The sequence below is a fragment of the Amia ocellicauda genome, chromosome 2, assembly GCF_036373705.1.
Source record: "Amia ocellicauda isolate fAmiCal2 chromosome 2, fAmiCal2.hap1, whole genome shotgun sequence".
In the NCBI taxonomy this organism is placed as follows: domain Eukaryota; kingdom Metazoa; phylum Chordata; class Actinopteri; order Amiiformes; family Amiidae; genus Amia; species Amia ocellicauda.
In genome coordinates, this window is record NC_089851.1 from 39,723,634 (window position 1) to 39,737,624 (window position 13,991).

At 35.5% G+C, this 13,991-nt stretch overlaps 1 protein-coding gene across 4 annotated transcripts in view; it reads left to right on the top strand.

Annotated features, from left to right (window-relative positions):
• vps41 (VPS41 subunit of HOPS complex) overlaps positions 1 to 13,991 on the top strand; it is a 78,619-nt gene that overhangs the window by 26,570 nt on the left and 38,058 nt on the right. For all 4 annotated transcript variants that reach the window (XM_066723488.1, XM_066723506.1, XM_066723496.1 and 1 more), the window contains exon 4: positions 5,731 to 5,808. In XM_066723488.1, the coding sequence (XP_066579585.1) occupies positions 5,731 to 5,808 (78 nt within the window). The remainder of the gene's footprint in view (positions 1 to 5,730; positions 5,809 to 13,991) is intronic.

Genomic DNA, 13,991 nt, shown 5'->3' on the forward strand with positions numbered 1-13,991 from the left:
TCCAAGTTCAGAATTCAATGTCTCTTCATTTTTTCCAGAGCTATATATATATTATGTAAAATAAATAATTTGCTTTGCTATACTAAGTGCCTTCATTTGTTTAAGCAGCTATAGTCCATTTAGCATCTAAAGTTCCTTTTCATCTCTTGATTTGGGGGTTTTACCTGATTATCATAATTTCTGCTCCACAAACACAATTTTCAGGGTTAAAACCCACAATCTCCACGAATCTTAGAAATCGGTTGATGAATACACATGCACACTTGTTGCTGATTCAAATGCAGAGACGACGGACACCAGTAACTGCAAACCTATTTAGGCTAGCTATTTGTCTGGCAGTCTTTGTATCCCTCAGTGTTTCTGTAATATAACTAAGGCTTCTGATCTTCATGTTTCAGCTGATTTAACCAGCTGTATACCCTCTGAATGGCTATTTCTGCTTATGGGTTAGACTTGACAAATCCCTGAATCATCAGAAAACTTGTGCAGCTGTCTGCTTCGAACGCCAGAGAAGAATATGACTGTTCCGATGGTAAAATGAATTACCAAATCGAAAAATATGGAAACTTAATACAAAGGTTATTTTCCTCCAGTTTTAGCGCATTGTAACTTTAATATTTCAAAACTATTTTTATAGGACAAAGCAAGACTTTGAATTTGAATAGGCAGTGTATTCCCACATCCTTTGTTTTTAATTCCTCTTTAACCACATATTTGATGTCAAAGATCTTTATTTTTTCATTTGGACTTTTTTTTTTTTTTCCTTCGTCTCTAAAGCTTCATATTTTCACCAGGGTCTGTCTGCACTGGATGACTAATCAGCATGGCACCTGGTGCATTCAAGCAGGCCTGTGCAGTGGAATAGTCATACCTAGTTATGTCTCCTCACCTGATGTTTTATTAACCAGTATTGATTTTTTACCCGGGGGATTTTTATTTATTTATTTATTTTGGTGCTGGAAAAAAGGCAACCTTGCAGGAGTGAAAGACATTGCAGGACTGAATTTCCAATGAGCCTCCTCTTTCCTCTTTTTTGTCTGTGTGCACGTCCCCCCCCTTCCCCCCCCATACTCCAAACACCCAGCCCTTTCCTTAATGCAGTTTTATATTATAAGTGCTCGAATTGGAATTTCATTTTCGCAATTTCATTTTGATAAATCCTTTTAAACCTGATCTTGCTTGGAAGGTTATTTATTTATTTATTTATTTTGAAGATGGTGGGCTCTGTCTGACATGCTTAGTTGTGCCTGTAAATATAAGCATTTAATTAAAGACGGCACTGAAGCATGTGCTGGTGCTACACAGATCAGAGAGGTTTAGAGGCAAAGTTTTGACTAATGCCAAAAACCTCGCCCTGCTGGGTTTTAATTTATATTTTGAATCCCCCCCCCCTCATTTATACTTAAATTAAACTGTGTTGTATTTCAGCAGAGAGTGTGGCGGTTTACCAAAAGCCGTTACAACTGTCAGCAGAAGCTCATATACTCGAAAGAAAGTATTGCTGGGTATACCTCTGGGGCTTTGATTTTTCAACCCTGACTTGAACTACCAAATTTACAGGTTAATGCTTTTTTCCCCCTTAGTTTTTTTTAACATGGAACAGTGGAATAAATTATAGTCTGATTATTCAGTTTTTGCAGAAAACATCATCTGAATACAACAACAGAACTTATTGCTAATATTCTGCTATTTATAACTTCCTCCACTATCATTTGTGGTCAGATTTTTCCATAACTTCTTTATATACCATATTAGAAGTGCTTTGGATGCAACATCTTAATGCATAATCTTAATTAATGTATGATAAGTTATCAAAACACATCTATTTATAATTAGCTGTACACAAGTACACTTATTTTATGTACCACCTTCTGCGAAATGTAATTACTTAAGTCAGGAGGTGATGTAGCAACAAATCTGTAGAGGCTGGGTGTAAATTTACATGTATACACTTATTGGATTAAGTAAAACTTAACCAGATGCAAGTCTGTTTCTATACACACATTAGTTTGAGTTTAGGGTATTCAAAGACCTAGTTTAAGAATCACTCCATTGATTAACACCAAAGGTTATAAAGCTTTTAAAATCACCCAAGAAAGGAATATTGATTGATATTTAGCCATAACCTTCAAAACCAGGTTGTGATTACTGTCAGGGAACAATATCCTGCTGTCATATATATCCACAGTTACAGGATGATCCAAATCCTGTAGATTTCTTATAGCTTTGATGCCTATAATGAACAATATCTGGTAACACACTCAGGAATTATTTAATTAGTTTTTTTAATAAAGATTTGATATATATCTTTATTATATATGTGTGTGTTTGTTTTGTATCGTGGATATCTGCCTGGGCAACAGAACATATGCTGAATTCCTTATAGCCAATAAACATGCATCTCTTAGATCTGTGGACTATAAAAATACATTTCCATATTTTTCCAATGTGCTTTCAAGACAATACCACCAAAATAAAGTAGGTTGAGTTCGCTAGGCAAATTATGCATTTGAGCAAGGTATTGATCAAGGGTCTGTCTTATTCCCCCTCTTTCCTGAAAAGAAACCTACAATATGAAACAAAACAATTTGGAATATAAAATAATGGAATAAAAATGTATTGCACTTGCAGCAGGACCAGACGCAGAGAAAATGGAAAACCTTTTGGGCATGTGTTGAGCTGCCTGAATTGCATTTATTATGCTTAAGTATTCTGAATAGTATAAAACACCATTTCACAGTGCTCTGTTTTTAATAAATAGGGTTTCCCCAGCAATTTCACAGTTTTTGCTCCAGAGGCTGTTTTGCCCCATGTCTCTCAGACTACATTTTTAATTCCCTGCCACAGTCCATCAGCCAATATGTACAGTGTGCCGACACACCATTTGTTGTCAGCAGGAAAACCTGCCCCGTGCCACATTTTGCACAACTGCTACAATATAAGTAAAAATAATTTCCCCTTGATTTACAATAACTTGATCTATTTCTACTATATGTACTGGCCACTTTATTAAGTACACCGACCTAATAGCAAGTTTGCTCCCACTTTTGCCCTCAGAACAGCTTCAATTCGTCGGGGCAGGGACTCAACAAGATGTCAAAAACATGCTACAGGGTTGTCAACTGGTGTTGGATCTCTACTCCAAATAGCTTGTTCCATCCCATCTCATCCCACAGATGCTCGATTGGTTTGAGATCATTCACCAACCAGCTTATAGTAAACATGTAGTATAATATAGTAGACATGAACTTGATAGTGGTTATGTTTAAAAGTAGATGAAAGAAGCATCTAACAGTAAAAAACAAAGTTGTTTTTTAAGTGTGTTTGCATTTTCTTACCACCAATATGTGAATGCATATAATGGTCTTAGTTTTTCTTATAGTTGGTAAATAAATACGGTACTTACTATAATAATAATAATAAAACTAAGCAGAAAATAAATACATGTTTAAAAAGAAAAATAAGGTATTTACAGTTGTAAGCATCTTGTAAATATGATCCAGACCTCTCCATAGTCTTTACCTATATTATTTATGTGACAGTTTATGTAAATTTGATGTGAAGAAAATTAAGGGTGTAGCAGCATTGAGAGTAGTGGTGTTGGTTGGGAGGGAGAGCGGTTTCAATGGCATGTTTGTAACCCCCAAGCCCAGTTGGAGAACCTCACTCCCCACCCCCACTGTCAGATGCACTCACTCACCACCCCGAGGGAGATTCACACTTTCACCGGCAATTGCAGATCAGACAAATCCAGTTGCGTTGTTGTTTGCCAGGTCTTTGATAGCAATTACACAAAAAATCATAATATTTTAATTTCTCTGTCCCTCCTGGAAAAAAGGTCAAGCTACGCTACGGTGAACACCGTGCCTGTGATTGTGACCGCATGCGCCAGGTCCCAGTTAAACATTTAGTCTAATTGCTGTGCTCATGTAAAACACAAACAAGAACACAACATATTTTTTCAACATTGCTTGAGTCTGCAACTGCACAGGTTGAAATGTCTGTTTATTTTTATTTAACTAATTGTTTTATAGTGTAATTTATAATTAGTTATAGATCTGTGCATGTTCAAATCTTTATTGCTATTTGTGTAAATAGTTGCCTTCACCTGCAGCTGATTTGTATATACAGATTAAATCTTATTTTTTTCCAGAACTATATATATATATATATTGAAGAACCCAGTTTGGATGCATAGATGGTAAATGTATTTATTTAACATGCCAGGCCTGGAAGGGGCCCGACATGGAAGCACTCTACCTCAGCAGAGAACAGCACAAGTGGTCAGCCTTATATACAATGCATGACATGTTGGTCTGTGGGAAGGGGCACAGACAGATTTCCCAAAGTGTTGTCTTGAGATCAGGTTTCTGAATGTCTGTGGTGGTCTTCGTGAGCAGTGGGGGTCATCATGGAAGCAGGTGTTTTCCTGTTGTTGGCATACAAACTGCCCAATCTCACATTTCTTTAACAATGGACAATGAGGTAGTCAATCACTATTATGTAGCATCTTCAGCCTTGAGAGAAGAAGTGGAAACCCCAAACAAACTGGTATCTGTGGGCTATTGATCTGTTTGGGTGTTCCTCTTATCAATATGAACAGAAGTCAAAGTGGAGAGGAGAATGTCTGCCTGTTGCTAGCTTGAGAAATCTACCTTGCTCAGTCTGCATATTATTATTATTTCTAATATAAAACATAATACAGTTTATATAAAACATGAATAACGGCTCTACATATATATATGTGTTTCATTTTATTGAATCATAACGCGCTTCGACACTACTGTGTCTTCATCAGGCAGATACTTAGCTCAACTGATAAAAAGCTTTACATCATACAGTGTTCCTCAAAAATAACCCCTCTCTTCTGCAGGGTGTCCCGCAGTGCTATTCAGGCCAGGCGGACCACCTTGCCAAATATCAGTGCCCCCTGGCCAATGAAATTCGTGAATGGCAGAAAAAACAACAACTAACTATTATGTTAGCTACACAAATTATATAGATAATATATATTGTAATTAAGGTACTGCTGTCTTTATTGGTTTGAAATTGTTTAAGGTAAATTCAAACTATTTTTCTGAAAGGAACATATATTAAATATAATGTAATAGTGCATGCATGGGAAAAATCCCATGCTTTAGCGGAAACTTGATTTTACATGCATTATTTTATTTGTTACATATCGATATTTAAACAGGTAGAGGCTTGTGGAGCAACATAATTTAGCCTTCTTTAATAGCATTAGTCTAAACTGATTTACTGTATGCAGTTTTTTATATTTTGTTTGATCTTTTCAGTTCAGGGTAGAGATTTCAGTAATATTTTCCTACACATCTTCTTTCTTAAAAGTCAACAGAAGAAAAAAAATCCTTATTACATTTTCCTTATATGTTCTTGATACTGCATTTGTTAAAGATGTGATGTCTGACAAATGTATTTTAAAAGAATTCGCAAATTACCATGTTGCTCATACTGCTTGGTAACTTGTAAAATTAAATCAATAATAAAGATGTATATAAGATAGCTACTCTCCAGACTTTATCTGAATAATAAAACAAACTGAACTAAACAAACAATATAATCAAACATTAAACTACTTTTTAGTACATTATACATAAGACATTATTTAATTCACCATTATTTTTTGCTGTCATTTTTAGCATAGAATGGTAAACACTATTGGATCCTTGAAGTTTTAACATTTCAGGATATCTTTGTTTTTTCTTTCAGTTTCTGGCACTGGGAACACACTTTGGCAAAGTTTTCCTGCTGGACATTCAAGGAAATGTAACCCAGAAGTACGAAATCGTAAGTACCAAGGTTAAATCTTATACATTTTTATTGTACGTATAATGACATGATGTACTGACATTACGATTTAACTAAATGTTTGGGAGTAGGTTTGTGACAAAAATCTAAACCTACAATCTGAAGGGAAAAATGTACTTTTCTTGTAATTGTTTATAACCCATTTTTTTTTCTAAATATTAGTAATGTTTATCCTGCCATATCTTTCAAGCCAATATAATTTCAAAGATGCTCTTGACTGAAAGAAACCCCTAAAAGTAAATGTTAAATATAGTAATCTTTCAAGTCCAGAATATTACCCAAAAGGAGTGGGATATTGTAATTTACTATGGGTACTCCTACGCGACCTCTCCTCTGCCTACTTTAACTACAACGCAAAGCGAATCAGCCTCTTTTTAATGTTCATTGGGACTTCAATCCCCTGACTCATGAGCAGTAAAACAAATTTAAAAATAAAATTGTTATAATAAAAATAATCATCATTATCCTTGTTTCTGTATTTGTGACCATGTTCTTTATTTTGAAATCACTAATAGTAATAATAATATGGGGGAGGGGGGGCATTATCTGTGAGGACAGTAGTGTTTCCTACTACTATTCATCCCAGTTTGTGTGTGCATGTGTGTGTGTCTGTTTGTATATACACTCACCTAAAGGATTATTAGGAACACCTGTTCAATTTCTCATTAATGCAATTATCTAACCAACCAATCACATGGCAGTTGCTTCAATGCATTTAGGGGTGTGGTCCTGGTCAAGACAATCTCCTGAACTCCAAACTGAATGTCTGAATGGGAAAGAAAGGTGATTTAAGCAATTTTGAGCGTGGCATGGTTGTTGGTGCCAGACGGGCCGGTCTGAGTATTTCACAATCTGCTCAGTTACTGGGATTTTCACGCACAACCATTTCTAGGGTTTACAAAGAATGGTGTGAAAAGGGAAAAACATCCAGTATGCGGCAGTCCTGTGGGCGAAAATGCCTTGTTGATGCTAGAGGTCAGAGGAGAATGGGCCGACTGATTCAAGCTGATAGAAGAGCAACTTTGACTGAATTAACCACTCGTTACAACCGAGGTATGCAGCAAAGCATTTGTGAAGCCACAACACGTACAACCTTGAGGCGGATGGGCTACAACAGCAGAAGACCCCACCGGGTACCACTCATCTCCACTACAAATAGGAAAAAGAGGCTACAATTTGCACAAGCTCACCAAAATTGGACAGTTGAAGAGTGGAAAAATGTTGCCTGGTCTGATGAGTCTCGATTTCTGTTGAGACATTCAGATGGTAGAGTCAGAATTTGGCGTAAACAGAATGAGAACATGGATCCATCATGCCTTGTTACCACTGTGCAGGCTGGTGGTGGTGGTGTAATGGTGTGGGGGATGTTTTCTTGGCACACTTTAGGTCCCTTAGGGCCAATTGGGCATCGTTTAAATGCCACGGCCTACCTGAGCATTGTTTCTGACCATGTCCATCCCTTTATGACCACCATGTACCCATCCTCTGATGGCTACTTCCAGCAGGATAATGCACCATGTCACAAAGGTCGAATCATTTCAAATTGGTTTCTTGAACATGACAATGAGTTCACTATACTAAACTGGCCCCCACAGTCACCAGATCTCAACCCAATAGAGCATCTTTGGGATGTGGTGGAACGGGAGCTTGGTGCCCTGGATGTGCATCCCACAAATCTCCATCAACTGCAAGATGCTATCCTATCAGTATGGGCCAACATTTCTAAAGAATGCTTTCAGCACCTTGTTGAATCAATGCCACGTAGAATTAAGGCAGTTCTGAAGGCGACAGGGGGTCAAACACAGTATTAGTATGGTGTTCCTAATAATCCTTTAGGTGAGTGTAGTTTGGAACTGAAAACCACCGTTTGATTGTACAGTTTAAAAATTGAAAAATAGCATCTGCAAAATAAATCAGCAGTGGAATGTCTTTGATGGAATTTTGGATAAAAACTTCAAACATATTTCCCAATTTAACATGAAAGAAGGAAAAAAAAATTAAGTACACTGTCTGTTATTAGCAGTTCTGTGGTTGCTGAGAGAAGTGTTTCATCATACGGACATTTTTCACACAAAAACATCAATCCATGAAAGAAAACTGGGTTAACAAACCAACAATGCTTAAAAATCAATAGCAAACTATTATGCACTGGACGTTTTCTTTCATGAAACTCTTAAGTGACATTTCTGTGCTCCTTGTGAGAAACCTTTTATTTATGTATTTATTTATTTATTTATTTTCGCATTCCATTGGTTATATACATATGTTACTGCATTCATTTTTTGTTTTCAGTATTTTTAATCTCTTAAAATGATAAGCAAATATTTCACATATTGTGTTTCTAGTGAATGTTGAATAAAACAGATATATAATTAAATAAGTGTTAGTAGCCAGCTACATTGCTCTGTTACTATGTGTGACAATGCAACATTTGCAGTAATAAAATTACTAATTGAGATGATTAAGGTACAGTTCTGCAGAAGACATTTGTGCTGAAGTCCCACAAGTATTTGTTAAAGGTGAAGATGAGTAGAAAAATAGACAAATATAGCAGACACAAAACATTTTGATAGTTATTATCATTAGTGAAATTTGTGTTGTATGTAGTGGCTTAACTAATAAAATGTATGTATTTCATTATTTAAAAAAGTCTGTGGATGCTGTCGGTGTTAAAACAAGTGTCACTCAGGTTTTTGGGTTATGCAGTAGGCTTATGTACTGCCTTGATTTTAGTATGCCCAGGCAAGTAACAAAAAATAACTAAAATGTACTCGCCCACGAGAGTTTCTTCAGAGCCGGATACAACAAAAGGAAAAAGAAATAAAATAATAAAGGGTGAACCATGATTGAGCTTAATAACATGGGTGCTCTGGGCAGGGTTAGGGTGAGGATTGCGCCTTTTCAAATTTCTGTGGGAAACCCTAGCTTGTATAATATATAATATTTCTCCATTAGCTATTTGATTCAGTTAATAAAAAGTGCAGTCTGTTCTTTTTTTCGTTGGTAATCAAACAATTGGTGTGATGGTACTGAAGCTGAAAATACAGAAGATAGTCAGCACAAACAAAGGCAGGTTAATCACCCGCTGCTGATCTGCATTTCATTTTTGCTACTCATTTATTCAATTGTATCGATTGTGTTATAAATGGTGCTGACATTGCAGTGACAAATTGATATTAATACTAATTGAGCTAGTACCAGCTTTAGATTTCCATTAACCAGCAACAACAATTCTTATATGAGACAATGATTTGTGCTGTTACAACGATTAGCTTTTTATAGTCACAATATATATTAATCATAATCTCACAGGGTAAATAACTGTGCTGTATGGAAAAGTGTTGATCGACAGACTTCAGAAGCCGTTAAAATTTACATCTGTTGATGTTTTATGTAGATGCTAGTAGCATGAGTGATTATAGTAACACTACAAACTCCTAATTTATAATTTAAAATAACTTTATTTTGTTTACCTATAGAATAAATTGGTTGTAAAATGTATCAGTTCACAGATATAACTAGAGATGTGCATGACAAATATTTTGACTATCGATAATTCCACAGCTGTTGTCAACGACTATACGAATAGTTGCCCCCCCCCCCCCCCATTCAAAAAATTATGTAGATTTTTTTTTTTCTTTCAAAAGTTAGATTCACATGTCGATAGTGGCCATCGTTTGCGAATAGTAAAGTATTCGACTATTCGGTCTCATCCCTAGACATAACATGGTATTAAATTAGTCTGGATAAGAATAATGGACAAGAGGTTGTGGTATCATCTTTGTCTTAGTTGGCTTCCTTTGTGTGTGTTAATTTACTTTATCTGAAAAGGAAACATCAGTTAAGTTATCCTAAACTAACACATTTGAATAGTGCAACCACAGACTTACCACCCCCCACATTTATGATGATTTTTTAAATGCGAGAGAGCCCCTAAAACCCCCCAATTTATGGCTGCAAGTCGCATTTATGATGGCATAGACTTCACGTATCATCCCAAATCAGGAAACGCACGTAAGCCAGACTCAGCAGACTTGCAGCTGCTGCTTGAACTGCGTGCATCACAGCAACATCTATCTTCACATTATAGTTATTTCTGTGCATTATTTGAAGTATTTGAACTTGAGAAACAGAAAAGTGATGCAGAGTCCCCTCCCCTTCTGCTTTTCTCCAATAATGTTATATATAGTATTTATTTAATGTATATAGTATAATACAATGTTTGAAAAGGTATATATCACTGTTTTATTTATTTTTCCTTCATTTCTGTAGTACATTTTGTTAATTTTAGGGTATGAAATCACTTTCCAGGAATGGAACCATCATTTATAACATCACGCCTATGAGAAATGAGGGTTTGGCTTCAGATGTCCCAACTTACAATGCCTCTACAGGAACCGATTAGGTCGTAAGTGCGGGGATTGCCTGTACAGAACTTAGTGTTTCTTGTTTTTTCTCAAATGTAAACTTACTTATGCAAAAAGAATAGGAATTTGAATGTGTGGGTGTTCTTTCAACTAAGATGAGCTCACACAACCCTGGGGTTAACTTTTAATGCTTTTACAAAGCACACACCAAGTCTAAACTCTCACTTTTCCTTTGTACATGTCTTTTACTTGTAATAATGGATTGGGCCATGAGTACAAAGTCTGTTCTTTATTTAACATTTACTTTATTTTATTTTAGATTAATAAATTCTCCATTTGTGAGAAGGGGAGCCTTTTCATATTATGCATATAATTCATTCCTCCAATTTACTGTCAAAAGACTGTGAGATAACATTGGGCTGACGTTGAGGATCCTGGGAAGAAATTAATAATTGCGGCTAATTTTTATACAGGATTGTTCCTCTTTATTGACAAGCTGTCAGAAACTATATTTACTCTTTTTCAGACTCACGCTTTTTTTTACAACTTACTAAATTGACTGACAGAATCCACATTTACATTGGTCTTGGTCTGTTTTCTTTTAAACTAGTAGACATAACCTGGTGTTACTTACATGCTGAGGTTTATGGCTCAAGAGATTGATTAGTGACTAAAATCACCACCACTTGAACTTTGTGTTGGTGCAGCTATATTTTCCTGTGCTAATATTTCACCTTTAGGAACTGAGTGTGACATATGTGTCAAATACAGAAGCATGGTAAATTGGGTTCATATATTTTTGTCAAGCCTGTTAAATGTTTGTGACATATAGGTCACACCGGGATCTTAAGGGTTAATTCAATCCTATAGCCAGTCACTGGTTTGTTCACCTCTGTGACTGAATTAGTGTACTGTGGTCTTTTGATATAGTTTAAATCCAAGAAACAGTTGTCTGTTTCTGTTTTTATAGCTAAGATATTAGTTTTCCAGTATTCAGAATATAATCTTTCCCTTTTTACAATTAAATTAATTTGGATTCAATGGATACAGTGAGAACATTATCTGACATTGCATGGAACACTCACAACTAAAATAAACTCATATACCTTTTGAAGTACACCCTAACTGGACAGAAAATCACTTTTAATAATTGAAACCAGTCACATGTTTGATCTTGGCCAATGTTTAGATTTTTCGACTTTTTTTTTTTTTTTTTTAATTAACATATAAATAAACAGATTGATGCAACATGGGCCAACAATATGAAAAGCATTTAAAATGAATTAGTGGACACAAACCAGAAGAGGGGGGCAAAATGAAGTCATTTTATGCATCTAGGGATGCATCATTTTTGCAAAAAACAGTTATTTATTCTAGTATTAGTTTGTCAAGTACAAAAGTGCACATATTAACATGAACAAAATAATACAATATACTTTAATATATTAACTGGTGTAGAAATCGGTATGCACATATCTTAGCAGACTTATACAATTTTAAAACATAAATAACCAGTTATAAAAATAGCATAAATATAAAATATAACATCTTATGCAATGTGAAAATGTACATCAATGCAGAAAACGTTCTTTTCACCAGTACAGCATATTACCACAGACTGCTTTTCCACCCCATGATTGGACATCAACTGGGCTGTTTGTGAACCTGGCAGTGTCTTTATTCCTTGTGCCTGTGGGCAGTGCTGGCTGAAGGGTGAGGGGCATCTTCTCAGGCTTGTATAAATACTGAATTGTAGTTCGAACAGCAGTCTAATAAATGCCAGTCAACCTGTCACTAGCCGTACACCTAATACAACATAATTAGCATTATCAAACAGGTGACTGATCAAGGCATTGATCCAGAGACCTCGGTTTTCAACGGTATTAATATTTAATTCTTAAGGAAAGTTAGATACTTGTTGAGAGCTATATCAGGTGCGATTCTTGAATTGTGTATATTTTGTGACATAATAAGCCAATATAGTTAAGCAGGTAAGCTCCAATAAAAAAACATAACTGTTGTGCTCCAATTAAATTTAATGTATGCACCCTGCTGCATACAGTGGCAAGAAAGTTTTTGAACCTAATTGATAAAGATAACCTAATTAAACAAATTATACAAAAACATGATACTTTTCGTCAATTATTTTCCATAAATGATTTGATGTTCAATATCCATGTGTGCAAAAGTATGTAAACCTTTAGATTCAGTAACTTGTGGCCCCCTGAGCAGCAATTACTTCAGCTAAGCAGTTTTTGTAACTGTTGGTGAGTCTCTCACATCGGTTTAGAGGCATTGTTTACTTCCTTGTGAAACTGCATCAACTCGTGACATTTGCGGGTTTTCTTTTTTTCAGTGTTGGTCTGAACGTTGACAAGTGCATTCTAAAATGTGGAAGTTCTTCTGCCGCCGTCCTTTTGTAGATCTGCTTGTATGTTTTGGATTATTGTCTTGCTGCATGACCCACTTCTGTTTCAGGAAAAAAAAAAAAAAAGAAAATTAAGAGGTTTTGCTTTGGATGTAAAAGTAAAATCAAAAGCAGTTTAATTGATAAACTAAAATATTGTTAACCACTTTAAAGCTAATTATCCTCCAATCTTTAACACTAGAGATGCTCTCAGCATTGACACTTAATTAAAATAAAAACTTAAAAAAATGTGTACTCTGTATAATTTTAAACATATCCAGCTTTCTAATTTTTAAAGTACATAGCAAACCAGTTCATTATTAAGCTACATACATATTAGTTCACTGGAGTGTTCATGAATGAAATTAACATAGTTACATAGATTTTAACTCTGTACCTGAACCTTTTAATATTGTTAATTTAGTGTTAAAGGACAGCATTGTGCAGCGGTTTGCCCTTTCTGAACTCATTCTTCCCTCTGAGAAGTAAATACCTGCCCATATGCTGATATTGACTGTTCTGCATCTACAAGTTTGGGGGAACTGACCGAAGCATGCAAGTTTGACCATATTTAGGAAGTGGAATTCAGACCTCTATCATAAATCAAGAGCATTTATATGTCAACCTTCCTGCTAGGGATTGACATAACTCTCCACCCTCATTTCCGCAGTGGGTTTCACCTCTTGCCTTAATAACAAGATTCACAACACTTGACACTGATCTATACGCTCAAAACAATAGCCTCTCTCTCTTATCTGAAAAAATATTGAACGTATGTTTCTGTTTGTAGGCAGCAAACTAAATGTGTACAATTGAAGCAAAACTTGGTATACCTACACATGTTAAAGTCAACGTGAATTTTGTCCATATCTATTTAATTAAATAAACAATCCCATACAGAACACATGTGAAACATCATGTGTCAGCTCAGATCAATAGTGTTGTCAAAACCAGTTTCATCTTAACACTTATAGCTATAACTATTTAATGTGGTGACCTGGTTTGGTATCCGTATTGTTTGGATATGTTTGGATATTTAAAAATAATCTTCTCTGAAGTAAACCGTTTGATGTAAAATTGTGAAATTATTTGCATTATGAGCTACTTTTAGATTTGTTTAAGTGGTTTGGTCACATGATGTGGTGACATTTTATATTTTTTTGATAAGGCAAACATAAATTGCCACCTACTACCAGTATATCTGTAGAACTTTCTCATTTAAACCAAACCAGGGGATAGGCATGCATGATATGGCAGCAGGGTTTTACCCACAATCGCTGCGCTACCAAACAAAAACCTCCAAAATATCTCTGTGGTTTAACTGCGAGGTAATTGTCACAGCACTTCAACACCAATACTATTGGCTAGAAAGCTGGGCTCATTTCACA